We start from the raw sequence: 17,777 nt of genomic DNA, 5'->3' as shown, positions 1-17,777 counted from the left end.
AGGTTATGAATGGTGATTGCGTGAGCGCGGGATGCTGTGACTGTCTTAATTGTGAGCCAGTTGCCAAGTGCCTAGATCATAATCAGATAACTGGGATGCTGGGATGGATGGAGCTTTGGGGACTGGTTCCCACTTGTTCAGCACCATTATAACTTCAAATGGTCACTGAACAAATTATCATTAACAAGGAATACCTGTATTGTCTTACTGATATCAGAAAATACATGTTACTGTCTCAAATTCATATATGGTAATAGGAGCAGGAGAGAGGGAGGCCCAGGAGAAATATAAGGTCAGAAAAGAGATACAGGAGGACAAGATTTTAGACCTCCTTATTAGCAAAGCAGTAGTTAAATGTTTTACATATTATGTATGTTTTTTACGATTTAAAATAAGATCAAGCCTCAAACCTTTTTTTTCCAGACATCATAGAGAAGGTTAAAGAAAAAGCTTTAAACTTTGTTATGCTGCAAGGACAAAATGGGAACTGGAATAATTACACCTTTGCTATGGGATTGCCTATTGTCATATTATCTGGTTTGATATTCCTAAATTTTTTAATATAGCAATAGCACGTAAGATTTATATACCGCTTCATAGTGCTTTACAGCCCTCTCTAAGCAGTCTACACAGTCAGCATATTGCCCCCAACAATCTGAGTCCCCATTTTACTGACCTTGGAAGGATGGAAAACTGAGTCAAACTCAAATCCCATCAGGATCGAACTCCAGTTTGCGGGCAGAGTTAGCCTGCAATACTGCATTCTAACCACTGCGCCACCAGGGCTCAGTTATATGGTTTGGGGAAGAGGAATGGGATTTAAAAAGGATGTTCAACTGTATTTACTGAGCATGGATAACATAGATTATTTTGTTAAAATAGAAAAACAGCACTATTCCAGGCTTACAATTATGGCCTGATAGTGTTAAGTTTGCTCTCCAGCTATGTATTAGCTTTCTATTGAAGTGTGTGTGTGAGGGGGGGGAGGGAGGTACATGCATATATGTATGTATTTGTGTGGGTCTCTACAATATACTATCTTGACTGTGTTATAGCCAAAATAATTTTGAAGATGAGAGAAAGTTAAGAGACATTTGAGAAGTGTGAGGAAGGAAAAATCTTATCATCACTATTTGGACGGTCACAAGAAGTTATTTTTCAAAGGTTGAATTTGTTCCCTTGAGCACATTTCAATTTCAGTAATATCAAAGGTTTGGAGCTGATATCGATAGGAATAATATCAGTGCATTACCATGTTGATACCAAATATATATTCTAAGGATTGACTCCTAGAAAGAGACAACTTGGGAAGATTTAATTCAGTGCCCAGCTTGCCTCCATTGCTAGTGGTTTGGCAAGCAGTAAACTGAACTATCTGCCAGAGATGAGATACAATTAGTTTCCTAAGTGCTCCTGGAAACAATTGGATTCCATTAGACACCAGAGTTGGACCATCCAAATTGGTTCTGTTGCCTCAGGAAGGTCACAAGTGGCTCTCATATACACAAAGCTATACAATGGATACACTAAAAACCTTAAAATCTATTCTTCAACAAATTATAACACATTCAAAGAATTTGTCTACCTGAAGAAAAAAAAATACCATTTAACACAGACAAGCATAATGGTAAAAACACTCTTGAAGATAATGAATAACATTTCTTCCCAAGGTTAAAATGCTGCATTGCATATTTACTCATAAGAAATTAAGAAAGTGTTTCCGACAATTCTGGATTAAAGCTCACAGAGACCAAGAGTCTGCTGACAGGAATTTTTTTCCTTTATCCCTCCTCATGCAGATATGAAAGTCAGAAACAATCATTATCCACCTCACTCAAACCTCACAGAAAGTTATGGCTGGAAGAAGAAAGAAGTGAAAAAGGGCAAATCTAATCCTGATATCCATGTTTTTGTTCCCTACAGATACACAAAGTTTAATCTGAAATCCTTTTATTATACTCTGATCTAATTTCAGAAAATGAAACTAATCTATTTCTTTTGGTGGCTCATACAAACTAATGATAAATGCTTCTTTGCAATGTAATTTTTAAAGAATAATTTATGATATAAACACTCTCTCATAAACTGATATAATAATGGAGGGAGTCATTGTAAGTCAAATATAGAATAATTGGTGCCAATATTCACCTTTGCCACCTGAGTAACATGCTAAAAATAACAGGCACTTTATAGTAGGAAGTTGACAACAAAGTTATTTTCAACAGACTTTTCAGAAAATGCTCTTTTAAGCTTCCTTATTAAATTTTAAACACCTCATTCTGATTCCTTATATAGACTATGTGCAAAAGTATTTCTGCTATTAACCTTTATAAGCAAGAAACAGTGAACACATTTGATTTCTTATCTGCATTATACATTTTTTGTCAACTGCTGACTATTTCATTTTTATTTTATTTATTTATTAAGAACATTTATACGGCCATCTAACTCACTCATGGTGACTCTGGGCAGCTTATTTTATACTCTGGAAACCATCTTATTTTTATTTATTTGACATTATATCTAACTATTTTTCGTCTTATTTTCTTTCTGTACCTCTCTACATTAATTCAGTAAAAAAGTACATACTGTCAAAAGTTTTAAAATACTGTAATTAATGGATTAGCCAAAATTCTGTGGATACAGGCATTTCTCTTTATTTTTCAGGTTTGGTGGAAATATTATTTATTAAATTTGCATCTTTCACAATCTGCAATATCTATTGGAGGTTTACAAGAATCATATACAATATATTATTGCAATATTGTACTAAAGATAATAGTGTACTGACTGATGGTAAATCCACTTGTAATATAAAATAAATTCTCAGGATTTCACCAGCAAATACTAGAAATGAAAGTGGCACTCTAATATGAATTATCTCTGAAAAGTTAATTGCAAAAAATAAATGAAGCTATTGTTTATAGCAGTGGTTCTCAACCTTTTTAATGCCGCGACCCCCAACCGGTCGTAAGTTGAGGACTACTCAACCAGTCGTAAGTCGAGGACTACTCAACTGGTGCAGCACCGTTTGCAGAATGGGACTTTTGGCGGGCTCAGCAGGGCAGTGACAGCCTGGACAATTCCTATTGGCTTTTGAAAGCCAATAGAATTAGACTCTATTCAAGAGAGTCTATTCTATTGGCTTTCAAAAGCCAATAGAATAAAAGGGAGTAGCACAGTTAAGGAAAAGGGGGAAAAAATGGCGGACTGAGTTGTTTGGCGACCCGCGTGAAATGGTCGTTCGACCCCAAATGGGGTCCCGACCCACAGGTTAAGAACCACTGGTTTATAGTAATGGCTACAATAAAATGTAAATGTTATTTCTAGTGATATCAAAATCCAAATTATTTTGCTTTTTTTTTCCCTCCCATCCAAAGTATGCCAAAAGCTTGAAGCTTTTCTTTTTTGGAAGGAAAAACAATTTCCATCTGTTTTTTTTATTATGTAACAAACTGGGCTAGCATCAGGCTGGCTGCCCCTGAAGTTGTCAGAACTAGATCTTACATGTATATCATTCAGAAGTTATCTTCCTGTGAAATTTTAATCAGTTTAAAGATCATCCAGTACAGGTAGCCATCCCAATCTTTTAAATTTGACATATAGCAATCTGTTATATACAGTACTCCAGAGTTAATCATTATGTTATGAAATAATTTAAAAATGAGAAAGTATTATTCAAGAATGACTGCTGCTATGCTGCAGACACTACATAATCCGTTTCCAAGGCTTTGTGGAAGTACAGCATGGTCAAACTTCAGAGGAAATGCTCTCTAAGGGAGGAGGTTCACCTACAGAGAAGGTCTCTCTCAGTACCAACCACATCTAAGCAAGTTAATCTTGTCTAAACTTACTGGATGGGCAGAAGCAACTGAAAATCATCAACTCAATAAGAATTCAGGACCTATATCAGAAAGGGCTTCATAGGTGACAAATTTTATTTTGAATTGCACATCCAAAAGCCAGAACAGTGCAAAGGAGTGGTGCTACATGGAAAAGACAGGACATGCCCATTATTATTCCTGTTACTGCATTCTGGACTAACTTTAACTTCTGAGTAATTTTCAAGGTTGGTCCCCATATAAAGTACCTTAAATAGTCCATGCAGAATCCACACACAGCACACTGTACTAAATATATTCAAACTAAGGAGTATGACAAATTGCTCAAATCAACTGTAAGTAAAATAATGGCTTACCTTGATATGAGAGACATAAAAGCTGCTTTGAAAACAGTACACTATTTGTTTTGATCCAATATAATAGTGAAGAAGTCACCAACATGTGCATTTAAGATAAAAATCTACACAGGATGATTTATTTATAATTTAAAATTGGGTTAATTCTACCCAACAAAAACAACATTTTGCAAAAGTTCTGTCAATGGAAACATATACTATACTTATTCACATAGGCTAAAGAGAAGTATTTGAAATCATACTTACAAGCTTTGCTTGCTGGGCATTTACAGGATCACCATATTGTAACAATGCTTGAAACTGGTTGTTTTTTGTGAAAGTAATTATTTTCAAGACTGCACCAAATTTAGAGAATATCTGTTGGAGGGGGAAAAAAAAAATGAATATTCATATATTCAATAAACATATACATACAGCATACCACATTTATTAAAAACAACATCATTTGGTAGCATTCAAACTTACAGTGGAAACAAAATTGTATTAAAGTAGGAGAAGTGTTCAGCTGAGCTCCCTGAATGGCCCTGTACTGGGCGCAAAATGGGGTGAAATATCATCCCTTCATTTCTACAGGACCTGCCACTACCCTTTGACTCTTCCTTCATGTCACATCCCAGATTATTTGTTGTACTTCCACTGCCACCATCTGTCTTAGGTAGGATGAAAAGCGGGGCTTCCTCTCCCTTAATACTGGGTTGTGAAGGAAATAGGGCAGTGATGGCGAACCTTTTAGAGACTGAGTACCCAAACTGCAATCCAAAACTCACTTATGCATCATCTAGTGCCGGGTGGGTGTGGCCCATCGGTGGGTGTGGCCAATTGGGTGGGCATGGCTGCAGTGGTAATGGCAGACTGGGTGGGAATAAAAAGTTCAATCAATCAATTCCAACTTTGCAAGATCTTCCCGCGAGAAGTTGAAATTGACTGACTGAACCTTTTTTTTGCACATGGTGGCGGAGGTCTAAAGGGAAAAGGTTTTATAAAACCCAGGTGAAGGCCTAGGACTGGGGTGACGGCGCGCATGCCCACAGAGAGGGCTCTGAGTGCCGCCTCTGGCACACGTGCCATAGGTTCGCCACCACTGAAATAGGCATGCCATAGCTTGCTTGCCACTAAATTTGGAATCATCATCATCATCTCAGCATAGTCACTTCCTGGTTATTGAAGCATGTAAAAATGAGAATGAAAATTACTCATAAAGGCAACTTACTTGGTGAAGAACATCAAGAGTTACTGGGTAATACATGTTGTCAATAATTATTCTAAGGACTGGACTCTGAGCTGGAGTTACTGCACTCTCACTAACTGCAGTTCCACTTATGGGAGTATTTGTTGTCTGTACAGCAGTTACTGCTTGTAGGACAGCTTGAGCTCGCTATATGCAAAGAAAAAGGAAAAAAAAATAATGCACGTGGATTAAGTTTAGAGATCAATAAATTCAGTAATTGCCTCAAACCATGTTGAAAAACAATCACAATAACAACTCTTTAACTATTTCTAACCAAAGAAAAATCACCATCCACATTAGCTGAAGAGAAGCTAAAAGTGAATTATGCATTAAGACTGGTTGCTCAAACACACTAGGGCAGAACATACTGAAAGATTAGCTACTAGTAAGTAGAAAAAAAATCTAGGACATATTGTAGATTTACAAGCATGCATGTTTGATATTTGTATTTCTTCCCATGAGCATGAGACCCACTGTTCTTTAATCTATTCTGTAAAGAAACATGAGAAAAAGAAGCAAAGCACTGCCATTTCTTGTAAAATAACTCTCAAAATCTATAAATAATTTAGTTTTTAATTTTTGGTAATCTATTTTCCTGTAAAAAATATTTATAGCGAATAAATTTAGTACAGAATTTTGTTAAATCTGTTTTCTTTATCCACTTTTTCATTGGAAAATATGATAGGAATATGCCTCATTTTTTTTAACTAGATGAACTACTTCCCCCCCGCCAAAAAAAATCACATTAACTTTAATCTCCTTACTAAAAAAAAAAATCTAAACAAAAGCAAACATTAGTGCAGGAAACAATTGTAAAAACAAAAATTTAGAACAATTACACATTAACAGAAATCTATAATTTATAACAATGTGCACAGGTTCAAAGAAATGAAAGAAATGAAGTTTAATTCAATGATACTTTCATTATCTCAAAAAAAAAAAAAACAGATCAAAGTGAAGACCTATTTCAAAAGAGCAACTGAATGACATGCCTTCAAAGTACTTTATATTTCAAAGTGCTTTGCAGATTTGATGGCTTTCCTTCTATTTCTGGGGTTGTATACCTCAACTTTCATTTTCATATATGGAGAACAGTAGTAGCTGTATTCTATGATGAGATCTGTGACTCAGATATTGGCATAAGTATGTTTTATTTCATTCAGCTCTCTGCTTGATTAACAGAGCTGTTTTGGGTAGCAAAGCAACACTGCTTTAGGTACTGTTCATGTTCTCAGCTCTCAACCTTGGCCAGCGTCAAGTCTTAATTTTGTTCTCTTATGCTAATTAAATGTTACTCTTCTTTAGAGGTCCTGCGAACATAATTGTGAGCTGAACTCAATGCTCAACACTGCATACTTTATGTACTATTGTTGTTATATAATATACTCAGCAACTGATAGAAATTTAGGATCAATTCATGCTTCATCCAAAGTCTTAATAATTATCCACATACTTGACAATAATATATATGCAATTTCAAACATTTTTTTAATTATTTTACTAGATGTTTTATTCCATCTTTATTATGTAAGTAATTCAAGATGGCAAAAATACACAATACTCCTTTCCCCCTCCTATTTTCTCCACAACAACAACTTTATAAAGTGAATAGAGCTTAGAGACTTGTCAAGTCACCCAGCCAGCTTTTATGCCTAAGCTGGACCAAAACTCAGTCTCCTGTTTGTAGGCCAGTACCTTAACATTGCATCAAACTGGCTTTTTTTGTAAGCTAAATGCTGTGTGATCAAGTAATTCTAGTTTTTTTTTTATTGTAAAGATTTATTAAGTTTTTTAAAATTTTACAAAAAACAAAACAACCCATCCCCAAACCTCCCCAACCCTCCCATTCCCTCCCCCAACCTTCCCAGAGCTAGACATAGGCTTAATTAAAATTTCTTCAAATAATCTAAAAAAAATATATAAACCATGAATAAATCTAAATACTAAATACATTAATTAAACAAACTATAAGATAATTAACAATAATATATGTTTAAGAAAACATAAACACCAAACGAATACTTAAAAAAAAAGAATAAAGAAAAAGAAAAAAGAAAAAGATAAAAGAAAGTATAATAAAAATAAAAAATAAAAAAAGAAATAAAATCTATAAAATAATTTAAATTTTAAATATAAGTTATTGAAAAGCTAAATAGTATTTTTTAATATCCAACTTATATTGTATAAAATCTATCCATTTTTTCCATACCGCAAAATACTTCTCCTGCGATTGATCCTTCAAGAAAGCCGAAATCTTTGCCATTTCCGCCAAATAAGAAACTTTAAAAAATCACTCTTGCAAAGTAGGCAAAGATTCCTTCTTCCAACATTGCCCTACTAGCAGCCTTGCGGCTGTAATTAAATTTAACATCAGTGTGGTCTCTTTAGTATCACAATCAGTAACAATACCTAACAAAAACAATTGTGGGGTAAATTTTACCCTCCTTCTAAAAATTCTTTGAATATTCCACCATATCTTAATCCAAAAGGCTTTTATATTTTTACACGACCACCAAATATGATAGTAAGTAGCATCCAAACAACCACATCTCCAACATTTAGGCTGTAAGTCAGGATACATACGAGACATTTTTTGTGGATCAAGGTGCCATCTGTAAAACATTTTATAAAAATTCTCCCTTAAATTCTGGGCTTGTGTAAATTTGACATTCCTCACCTAAATAATTTCCCAGGTATCTAGTAGAACTGGTTCACCAAAATTTTGTGCCCATTTGATCATACATTCTTTAATTAATTCTGCCTCTGAATCCAATTCTACTAGCACCCCATAAATTCTCTTAATATGAGTTCGTCTTTGGTCTTTTACTTGTTTAAGAAAATTTTCATCTTCTCTAAGTAAACCCACATTACGATCTAACTTCCATCTGTCCACTATTTATCTATACTGAAACCATAAATATATAATATTTTCTTGTGCTAGATTTTCCAAAGATTTTAATTGCCAATTTTTACCATCCCATCTAAGTAATTGTGCATAAGAAACACCATCCATCTTAACTCCTCTCCTTATCCCCTCTATCGCATGCCAAGGTATAGCCCATAATGGGATTTTAAAATCACTTCTATAATATTTCCTCCAAACCCGAAATAAAGAACTACGCTCATTTTCTTCCATAAAATCCAGCCCATTAAAATCACATTAAAACTCGAAGTCTTCATCTGCCATGTCAATTGCCCAGGCAAATTTCTCTCGTTGAGTTTTATTATATATTTTTTTTATCAGTATTCCAAATTTCTTGCACCAAGCAACAGAAATTCTAGGATCCAGATAATTTAGTTTGGAGGTACTCAAGACTATTTGCTTGTTTTCCTCTTGGTCTGTTGCTTGAACTTCCAGTTTCATCAGCTGTTCCTCCACCCTTTGTACAGCCTTCTTCTTAGTTTCCACAGTCTTTTTAGACTTCTCATCCCTTCGGATCTTGGCATCAGCTTTGGCGCTTTTTAGTTCTCTCTTGGCATCGGCCAACTGTTCCTTCTTGGCATCAATCTTGGACTGTAAATTCATCATGGATTTTTCAAAGATTTTTGGAGGTGCCCTCTGGTGGTTGCAAAGAATAGCAACAGCTCTGTTGGCACGGTTGTAAGACAGGATCTTTGCTGCGATGTTATCATCCGAGGTTGTCAGTTCCTTCAGTTGTTGCTGTAGTGTAATAGAGGCATTATATGTTCGGAATACCTTAGCTGTCAGCCCTTCCATAAGATCTTGAAGATGCTTATTTAAAATGCTGGTATTAAGTCTATCAAATAAATCATCTTCTGGCTGCTTATTCTCCATGAATAACTTAAATACCCTTTTCTCAACAGGTACTTTGTTATAGTATCTTATGGAGTCTTTTCCGGGGAAATCAAATTCTACTACATATTCCTGACCATCTAATTCTGGATGCAAATTAATATGTTCCACACGGAGGGAGCAACAGCCCACTGTGTCAGCAATCTCTCCTTCTTCTTTCTCATTGCCAGCTCTCAGAGCAAGTTTGTCAATGAAGTACAATGCCACAGCCCTTTGCCGCACTTTCATCTCTTTGGATTTCCAATCTTCTCGATATTGATTTCAAATCCTATCAACGCATTTCTTTAATCTCCGAGCTATCTCGTATTTCTGCCAGTCTTTCTCACCCTTGATTCTAGAGCTGGGATTCAACATGATGTACTTAATAGATCCTTGAATATTCTCAGTCCATGATACCAGCCAGGTTACTTTATTATCATGCCAAATCTCTTTCCATTTATGTCCAGGAGAAGGAGGAGGGACTTTAGAATTCTTGCTACAATTGATGATGATGTCTTCAGGCATTATTCGTCGCTTCAGCATGCCCATTTTGGGATGGTTACCACGCCCTCTGAAGAGACCTGGAGGCTCAATCTTAAAGTTGGCAATTCTTTCCTTATGGTTATCCATGATACAATAACCATATTCTTTTAATAACCGCTCGTTCTCTTCTTTAATTTTCTGCTTTTCATCCTTGGTCATTTGCTTTCTAGCTTCTGTTTGGGCCTTGAAATACTGACTCATGTGATCAAAGTCACATTTGCTGAGGCTGGTGATAATTCCCTTTTCTTCTGGAGTCATTTCCTTTCTCCAGTCTTTAAAGAAGTTTTTCCTGAAGATATCCTTTGTAGTATACTCATGATCAAGCATTTTTGCAAAGAAAGTTGCAACCTCTTCTGCTTTAGGATTGAGTTTCATGACTTTACTATCATAGTAGAATTTGACATTTTCAGGCATCGGTTCGTATGGTGGAGCAAACACAGGACCTTTGTGCTCCAAGAATTTCCATTTAATACCTTCAGGATAGCGTTCTTCTTCCCACCATTTCCATTTTTGTTCCTCTTCTTTTTTTGTTTTTTTCTTTTTCATATCTCCTGGGGGCTTCTTATCTTTGCTCTTTATTTTCTTCGGTTTGCTCTCCTCTTCATCTTCCTGTTTTCGTTTTTTTGATTTTTTTACATCTTCGGTTTTAATCTTCTTAAGTTTGTAGTCAATATCATGATCCTCTCGGGATCTCTTGTAATCTTCTTTATAATAGCCATCATCATCTATTTCTTCCTTTATACGTGGTGGACTGGAGAAGCCATTTTCCTTTTCTTTCTTTATTTTCATTTCACCAGATGATTTACTCTTTTCTTCCTTTCGCTTCTCCTTCTCTCTATCTTTGTGTTTGTCTTTGTGTTTGTCATGTTTTTCTGAACTACCATCTTTATGTTTGGTTTTCTCCTTCTCTTTGTGTTTCTTCTCTGAAAACTCTTTGTGTTCACTGTTACTGTACTTGGATTTTTCTCTGTCTTTATCCTTCTTGTGCTCTTTGTGTCGATGTTCTCTATCTTTGTGTTTATCTTTATGTTTGTGCGAATCATTCGCTCGGAAATCTGGATCAATCTGGGAGTCGTTATGCAGCTGATCCCCACTCATGCCTATACCACAGTCGTAAGCAAGAAAAACCCGGAGAGAGGGAAGGACTTGAGGCCAAAGGAAAACCACAGCTCCCTAAACCAAGTAATTCTAGTTTTGATAGCCATTTTGACAATTACATTCCTGTAGAAAAGAGTGTCTGAATAGCTAAGGGTTGAACTGTTTTTGATGCTCTCTGAGCTTGATTGCTTGCAGATGTTTCATTACCCAACTAGGTAACATCATCAGTGCAAATGAGGGGGGTAGCGGTTGTTGCCTGTTTATTTGTATCAAAATGTCACAAGTTTTAATGTTCAGAACAAAATTTAGGCATTTCTTCAGAAATATGAATTGGGGTGCAAAAGGCTTAGCTGACAATAATCTGATGTTTGCCCCAGCCTCATTAACTGTCCCCTTTCTTTGGTAGAAGAAATCAATAATGTATTTATACAAATATTCAAAACATATAACCAGGTGCTACAACAGAAAACAGGAAAGTTGGATCAGTCAATGCATCCATCTATCAAGGTGAAGCCTTCAGCTTTTCAATTTGCATGATGTGCTTCTTGGCTTAATTTAAATAAGGCACTGCAAGTAGTTTTCAATAAAAAAATCACTTCCAGTTTTCTGGTTTAGTGTGCAATCTGAATACCCAAATCTATCCAGCCCAATTATAAAATCTGTTAACATTCCCAATAAGTTTCAAGGACAAATTTTGGTTTTCAAATATAATGGAAATAAAAAGAGTCAACAGGCAATAGAACCTGACCTATAGCTCAAAGTATCTATCATCAAGCTAGATATCAGTTCCTGGTATGAAAAAAGTATTACCTCTCTTATTAAAATATAGATAGGAATCATACATTTCTATTCTTCTGGTTCTTCTTCCAGTTCTACATTTTTGTTAGCATTAAGATGGCATAGGATAAAATAACTCAAGTTGTGAATACTTAATTTTGGATTATTTTTTAAAAAATATGAGATGTGAAGGCATATTCATATGGAATAATTATTATTTTCACCCAAAAATCCTTAACTCCCATGCTCTTAAAGACAAAAACATAGGGAATGTGTGTTAGTTTAATTGGACAGCTGTCATATTTGCTGGATGTTTAGTAATGCATAATTGCAGAAATGTACAGAAATATGCTCTAAAGTGTATTGCCACAACTGCCTCTATTACAACCATGTGTGTATCACTCCGAGTTCAGCAGAAGCAGGATTTATTCACTAGGCCTCATTTTTGCACAGGTTTAGTCTCAATTATTGAAGCCAGTGATTTATTTATCATGGACAATCATTATCTGACTGTGATTAATAAACTTCAAATTGATGGAGAGCCCAAACATAAATGCCTACCCTTGAAGATCCATTGGTATTTTCTAAGATCTCTCATTAAATTTCTTATAGGCTGCAATCTTCTCAAGGCATTAGGTTGTGATATATTGATAAAAGATTTTGTTTGCCAAATGCACTAGGACAAAATATGTTTAAATAACCTGTGTCTTACTGTGTAGTTAATTTTTGGTTCTGTGTCTAATGAATTGGGATCATTCATTAGATCATGGTTCAGTTACCTAGGGATCAACACATAATATAAACACAGCTGATGGATCTGAATGTTCTCAATTCAAAGACATTCTGGCTCCTCTGGTATTCCTGAGAGCTGAAGACAATTAAATGATGTGTTTGACAGCTAGAGTGCAGGTGGCATGACATGATGATGAGCATGACTAAATAACAAAAAAATATTACTTGTTTCCATTGTTGCATATGCCCTAATGCTGGCTAGTAGATAATTTGTGTGATAAAGAGCCTTTTGTGCATGGACCCCAGGTATCCTGCTGTGCAAACCAGCTGAAGGATTGCTGTTACTAATTTGCAATGCATTTCTCATATAAGTAATTTGCATTTACAATTATATGGATATGACAGTTTGAACCAACAGAGATGGATGCAGACATGACACCATCTGGTCCTACATTTTGGCTTATCCAACCTGAGGATATTAACTTTGGAGGATTGAGGCATACAATTGTTTTCTGGAATCTTGTCTTTTAAAAATTTTGGAATGTTAAAACTTGGGCTTATTATATGAAATTCAGGTAATGCAAACACCTCATTGAGGAAAGCTATAGTTACCATCATATTAATAAAGACAAAAATAATAAACTTTGACAGAAAAATATTAGATCTAATCTAATTTTGGTTTAACTATAGGAACATAAATATCTGGTTACAACTGGTGGATAACTTCATACCAAGCACAAGATAAAATGCATTTATTTTAAAAAAAAATTATATGAAGCCGATTCCTATTTATGGCTTTAGAGACTTTACAAATAACCGTGTGGAATAAAAATGTGTAAACCTCAACTGAAAGACTGAATGGCCTGCGTAAATAAATGATTTTAACTCTCCTATTAAATTATAACAAGGAGCAGTTCACTTCAGCTTCAGCAGCAAATGACTGCAAAGTTTAGGCTCCTCAATGCAAAACACAAAAATAGCTGCTGCTGATACTATGTCTATGAAAATAAGTAGCATATTGATAGTACTATGATAATACTATCGATTCAATATATTGAATCTCAGGTGATGAGAGCTGATAGCAAAGTGTAAAGTTATAGTCTAATACATACGTACATACATACATACATACATACATACATACATACATACATTTCTACACCAGCAGCCAACCCTCAAATTTAAAACAGGTTGCAGGATTTAGACTTAATATTTTAACCTATATAAATAGGGTAATTATATTTTTGGAATTGAAACACCTTTTAAATACATTTCAGCATTAATTTAACACATTTCTATTTGGGTAAAAATATAATCCAATCAGTCTTTAATGAATAAAATCTAGACAATCAAGAACCAAGCACTTTTTCCTTAATTAAAATTATTTTTCAATTTTTAAACAGCTTCTGAACGCTTTTTAAAATGAATTGCTGGTGTTTATATCAATATAGTGTTCTGGAGGACGCTACAAAAATTTGTCAATACTTTCTTCCAAGACATTTTTTTTAACTTCATCATCTATCATATAGCCTTGAAATTCTCAGGCAATGCCCCCATCAAAGTACTAATTGGGATGGCCCTTAGTTTATGACATAACCTAAGGTCAGCTAGATACTGCCATTCACTGAGGCATTCACTGAGGAATCAGTTTATTGTGATCGACACAATGGCTATGGAAAAAAAAAATCCAATTTAAAACAAATGTGCTTCTATATTTCAAATGAGAAAAGTCCCTAGGCTAGGATTAACAAAGAAGACTGGAACAGAAAAACACAAAATACTTGTTAAACCATTATTCAGAATGATAAGTAATAGAAAAAACAAAGATGAAGATGTTACCATTTGACATAGCATGGGTCAGTGCTGTTTTTACATTCCTTCATGAGAAAAGAAATATCAAACACTTAAAATGGTCCATGAAGTTAGTACCTGCATAACTGTAGCTTTACGGTTGAAGCATGAATAGTTTCTTCATCTAAAATAATACATTTTATATATCTTCAAGATCAAGTAACTATATACTCAGTTATTCCCACAGTGAATATGAATGTCTTTTCAATAAGTTATTTATTAGAAGAGCAGATCATAATAGGGTGAGATTGAGTTTCAAAACTTGAATGAATTATTTAAATATACCAGAAACATAGTTCCACGTTACTGTATCTATGTAGCAAAGTAACCATTTTTCCCAGGTTAACTTGAGCTCTTGTGCCAGAAAGATTATTCATGTTAAACATGGTTAGATCCTATTAATAAATGCTAATTTACTACATAACTATAAAATAATTTCCAATATTCTGAAACATTTTATAAATACAGAACAGCATATACACATTAGTCACATGATTAATAACTATAATGTTACCTGATTAAGTGTATTATCAGTCTTTAATTCTTTATGATTTGAATACTGAATATATATAGGTTGATTGCGAAGATGAGGTGTCACAGCAGAATAATAATTTACCATAGTGACAGCAGCTTCTTCTGTTGCCAGCTCTAAAAAAGCCTAGGAAAAAATATATATACATAGCCATATAAAAAAAGAAATTACTATCACATCTATAAATCTATCCATTCACCTATCTACTTTTAGAATCATAGTCTGGTAATACATTAAAAATATTTACCAAAATTATTTAGAATGTACAACTTATAAAGAACCACACACACTTTATATGTGCATACACATGAACTAAATCAATATATGCCCCTCTCCCTGGCTTCTATAACATGCTATAGCCTCTCCCTTTATGCTGGTCTACCACCATAATAAAGATTTGGTTTAATTTATGCTCTTCCTTATGATCAATATTCCTTAGATCAGGGGTGTCAAACTGCTGGCCTACAGGCTGGATGCATCATCCGGAAGCCGTGCCCACCCCACTGCCGGCAATGGCAAAACCGGCCCGATACGTTGCGTGATGTCATGTGACAACACGAGTTTGATATGTCTGCCTTAGATCATTATATGTATAAACATAAAATCACAGCTGTCATTTTAGTTTGAGAACATTCACATGAAGCAAACTTAAGCTTAAGAGTATTAATGAGATTATTGACATCATTCAGGACAAAAACTAAACTCTAAGGAACTAAAAAGACTGAAAGGCACAATCTAAATAGGCACAAACCTTTAAAACATGATTAAATCAATAATTTCTATATTCTTGATTTTTAACTTTTAAATACATCTTCACTGTAGCAATAAGTTAAAAAGTTATTACATTAAGTGCTTCCCACACTGAGTCATGATATGTAACTTTTATTATTTATCTATTAAATAAATTAACAGCATTATATAGAATTTCATATGTTAAAGATTCTCAAATGCAAAAAGAGTGCTAGAAATGGAAAAAAATACGAAACTTCTCCGAAAAAGTACTTTATCTTCAAAAAGAAAGAAAATATATTTTAGAAAGCTCATAAGAAAAATGTCCATTAGCTGATGTTAAGAACCTGATTAATCTTAAAATATTGCTTCATAGCATTTGATAAAAATGTATTGTGACTGCTGAGAATAATGCATTCTCTGTTTCTGTTGCAGAGGAGAAAAAGCTACAAAATAACTACAGTTTATTTACAGTATAACAGGTTAGATTATCTTCCAGTTTTGATCTGAAAGAGGACTGGGAGCTGTGAGATTATTGGCGTGAACACAATCAAGAGGAGAGAGATTTCACTTTCTTTTCAGATAGACATCAATCTTTTTCAAGAATTGACTTTTTCTTGATCAAGATCTTACTTTACCAAAAAATTATAGGCCTATATCTCTTTTAAATGTGGATTATAAGATATTTGTAAAAATTTTGGTAAATAGGCTTATGAGGGTGGTGCATCATCTTGTGCATAAAGATCAATCAGGGTTTATAACAGGAAGGTATATGAAAAACAATGTTAGACAAATTATTAATCTATTAGAATACTTAGATAAGAACAACCAAGTTCCTGCAGGGCTCATATTTTTAGATGCTGAAAAAGCATTTGACCAATTGAATTGGCATTTTATGCTAAGAGTAATGGAAGAAATGAATTTTGGTGAAAACATATTACAAGCCCTTAAGGTAATATATCAAAAACAAACAGCACAACTTATTGTTAATGGAGGTCTTTCGGAGGTTTTCACAATAGAGAAAGGTACTAGACAGGGGTGTCCTTTATCGCCATTGTTGTTTGTTTTAACATTGGAAATATTATTGATCAAAATTCGAGAGTCTCAGGAAATTAAAGGAATATATGTTAATAAAAAAGAATATAAGTTAAGAGCTTTTGCGGATGACTTGGTTGTTACTTTGTCGCAACCTAATTATTCTGTAGTAAACTTATTACAGTTGATTCATCATTATGGCTTGGTCTCGGGTTTCAAGATTAATGTAAGTAAGACCAAAATTTTACCTAAAAATATGTCTAGTCAGGAGAAGCAGATTTTGACTAACCTGACGGGTTTTGAGATTGTTAATAAGGTAAAATATTTGGGGGTGATGTTGTCTGTTTCTAATGTAAAATTATTTAAAAATAATTATGAAAGGTTGTGGGTCAGGGTACAGAAGGACTTGAAGAACTGGGAAAAGTTGCAATTATCCCTCATGGGAAGAATTGCAGTGATAAAAATGAATATTTTACCTAAGTTTCTTTTTTTGTTTCAAATGCTACCAATTTTGAAAAATGAGATTAATTTAAATGAGTGGCAGAAGGGTCTTAATAAATTTATCTGGGCAGGGAAAAAGCCAAGGGTTAAGTTTAAAATTATGCAAGACTTCCGTGAGAGGGGTGGACTTAAGGTACCAAATTTGAAATTATATTATGATGCGGTGGTTTTAACACTAATCAGTGATTGGGTAAATTTGACAAACTCTGAGATACTTTATCTAGAGGGATGGGACTTACTTTATGGGTGGCATGCCTATTTAATATTCAATAAAAAAATGGATTGGGCTTTTAAATCTCATATCTTAAGAATCTCTTTACTTAGGATTTGGAGAAAATATTATAAAAGTGATTTCAAAGTACCATTATGGGCTATACCTTGGCATGCGATAGAAGCAATAAAAAGAGGGGTTAAAATGGATATGGTGTCTTATAGACAGTTACTTAAATGGGATGGACAAAACTGGCAATTAAAATCACGGGAAGAGTTAGCACAAGAAAACTTTATTTATTCTTGGTTCCAATATAGGCAATTACTAGACAGATGGAAGATGGATTGTAAGGTGGGTTTTCTTAGAGAAGATGAAAATCTTATTAAGCAAGTGAAGGATTCAAGACAAACCCACATTAAGAGAATTTATGCGGTTTTAGTTGAATTGGATTCAGAAACGGAACTAATTAAAGATTGTATGATAAGATGGGCGCAGAATTTTGGTGAGCCAGTCTCATTGGACACCTGGGAAAAAATTTGGGTGAGAAAT

The 17,777-nt window shown here is 34.4% G+C and overlaps 2 protein-coding genes across 5 annotated transcripts in view; both read right to left on the bottom strand.

Moving 5' to 3' along the window:
• PTBP2 (polypyrimidine tract binding protein 2) overlaps positions 1–17,777 on the bottom strand; it is a 77,487-nt gene that overhangs the window by 22,175 nt on the left and 37,535 nt on the right. For all 4 annotated transcript variants that reach the window (XM_039339796.1, XM_039339798.1, XM_039339797.1 and 1 more), the window contains exons 5-7: positions 14,735–14,878; positions 5,409–5,573; positions 4,445–4,555 (exon numbers count right to left, since the gene is read on the bottom strand). In XM_039339796.1, coding sequence (XP_039195730.1) covers positions 4,445–4,555; positions 5,409–5,573; positions 14,735–14,878 — 420 coding nt within the window. The remainder of the gene's footprint in view (positions 1–4,444; positions 4,556–5,408; positions 5,574–14,734; positions 14,879–17,777) is intronic.
• On the bottom strand, positions 8,479–13,511 carry LOC120306485 (DNA topoisomerase 1-like). Its single transcript, XM_039339795.1, is given in 1 exon segment — positions 8,479–13,511. A coding segment is annotated over 1 exon segment (2,274 nt). The 5' UTR covers positions 10,861–13,511; the 3' UTR covers positions 8,479–8,586.

Source organism: Crotalus tigris, unplaced genomic scaffold (assembly GCF_016545835.1).
Source record: "Crotalus tigris isolate CLP2741 ecotype Arizona unplaced genomic scaffold, ASM1654583v1 scf7180000017739.2905288, whole genome shotgun sequence".
NCBI lineage: Eukaryota > Metazoa > Chordata > Lepidosauria > Squamata > Viperidae > Crotalus > Crotalus tigris.
This window is presented reverse-complemented; position numbering and strand designations above follow the sequence as displayed.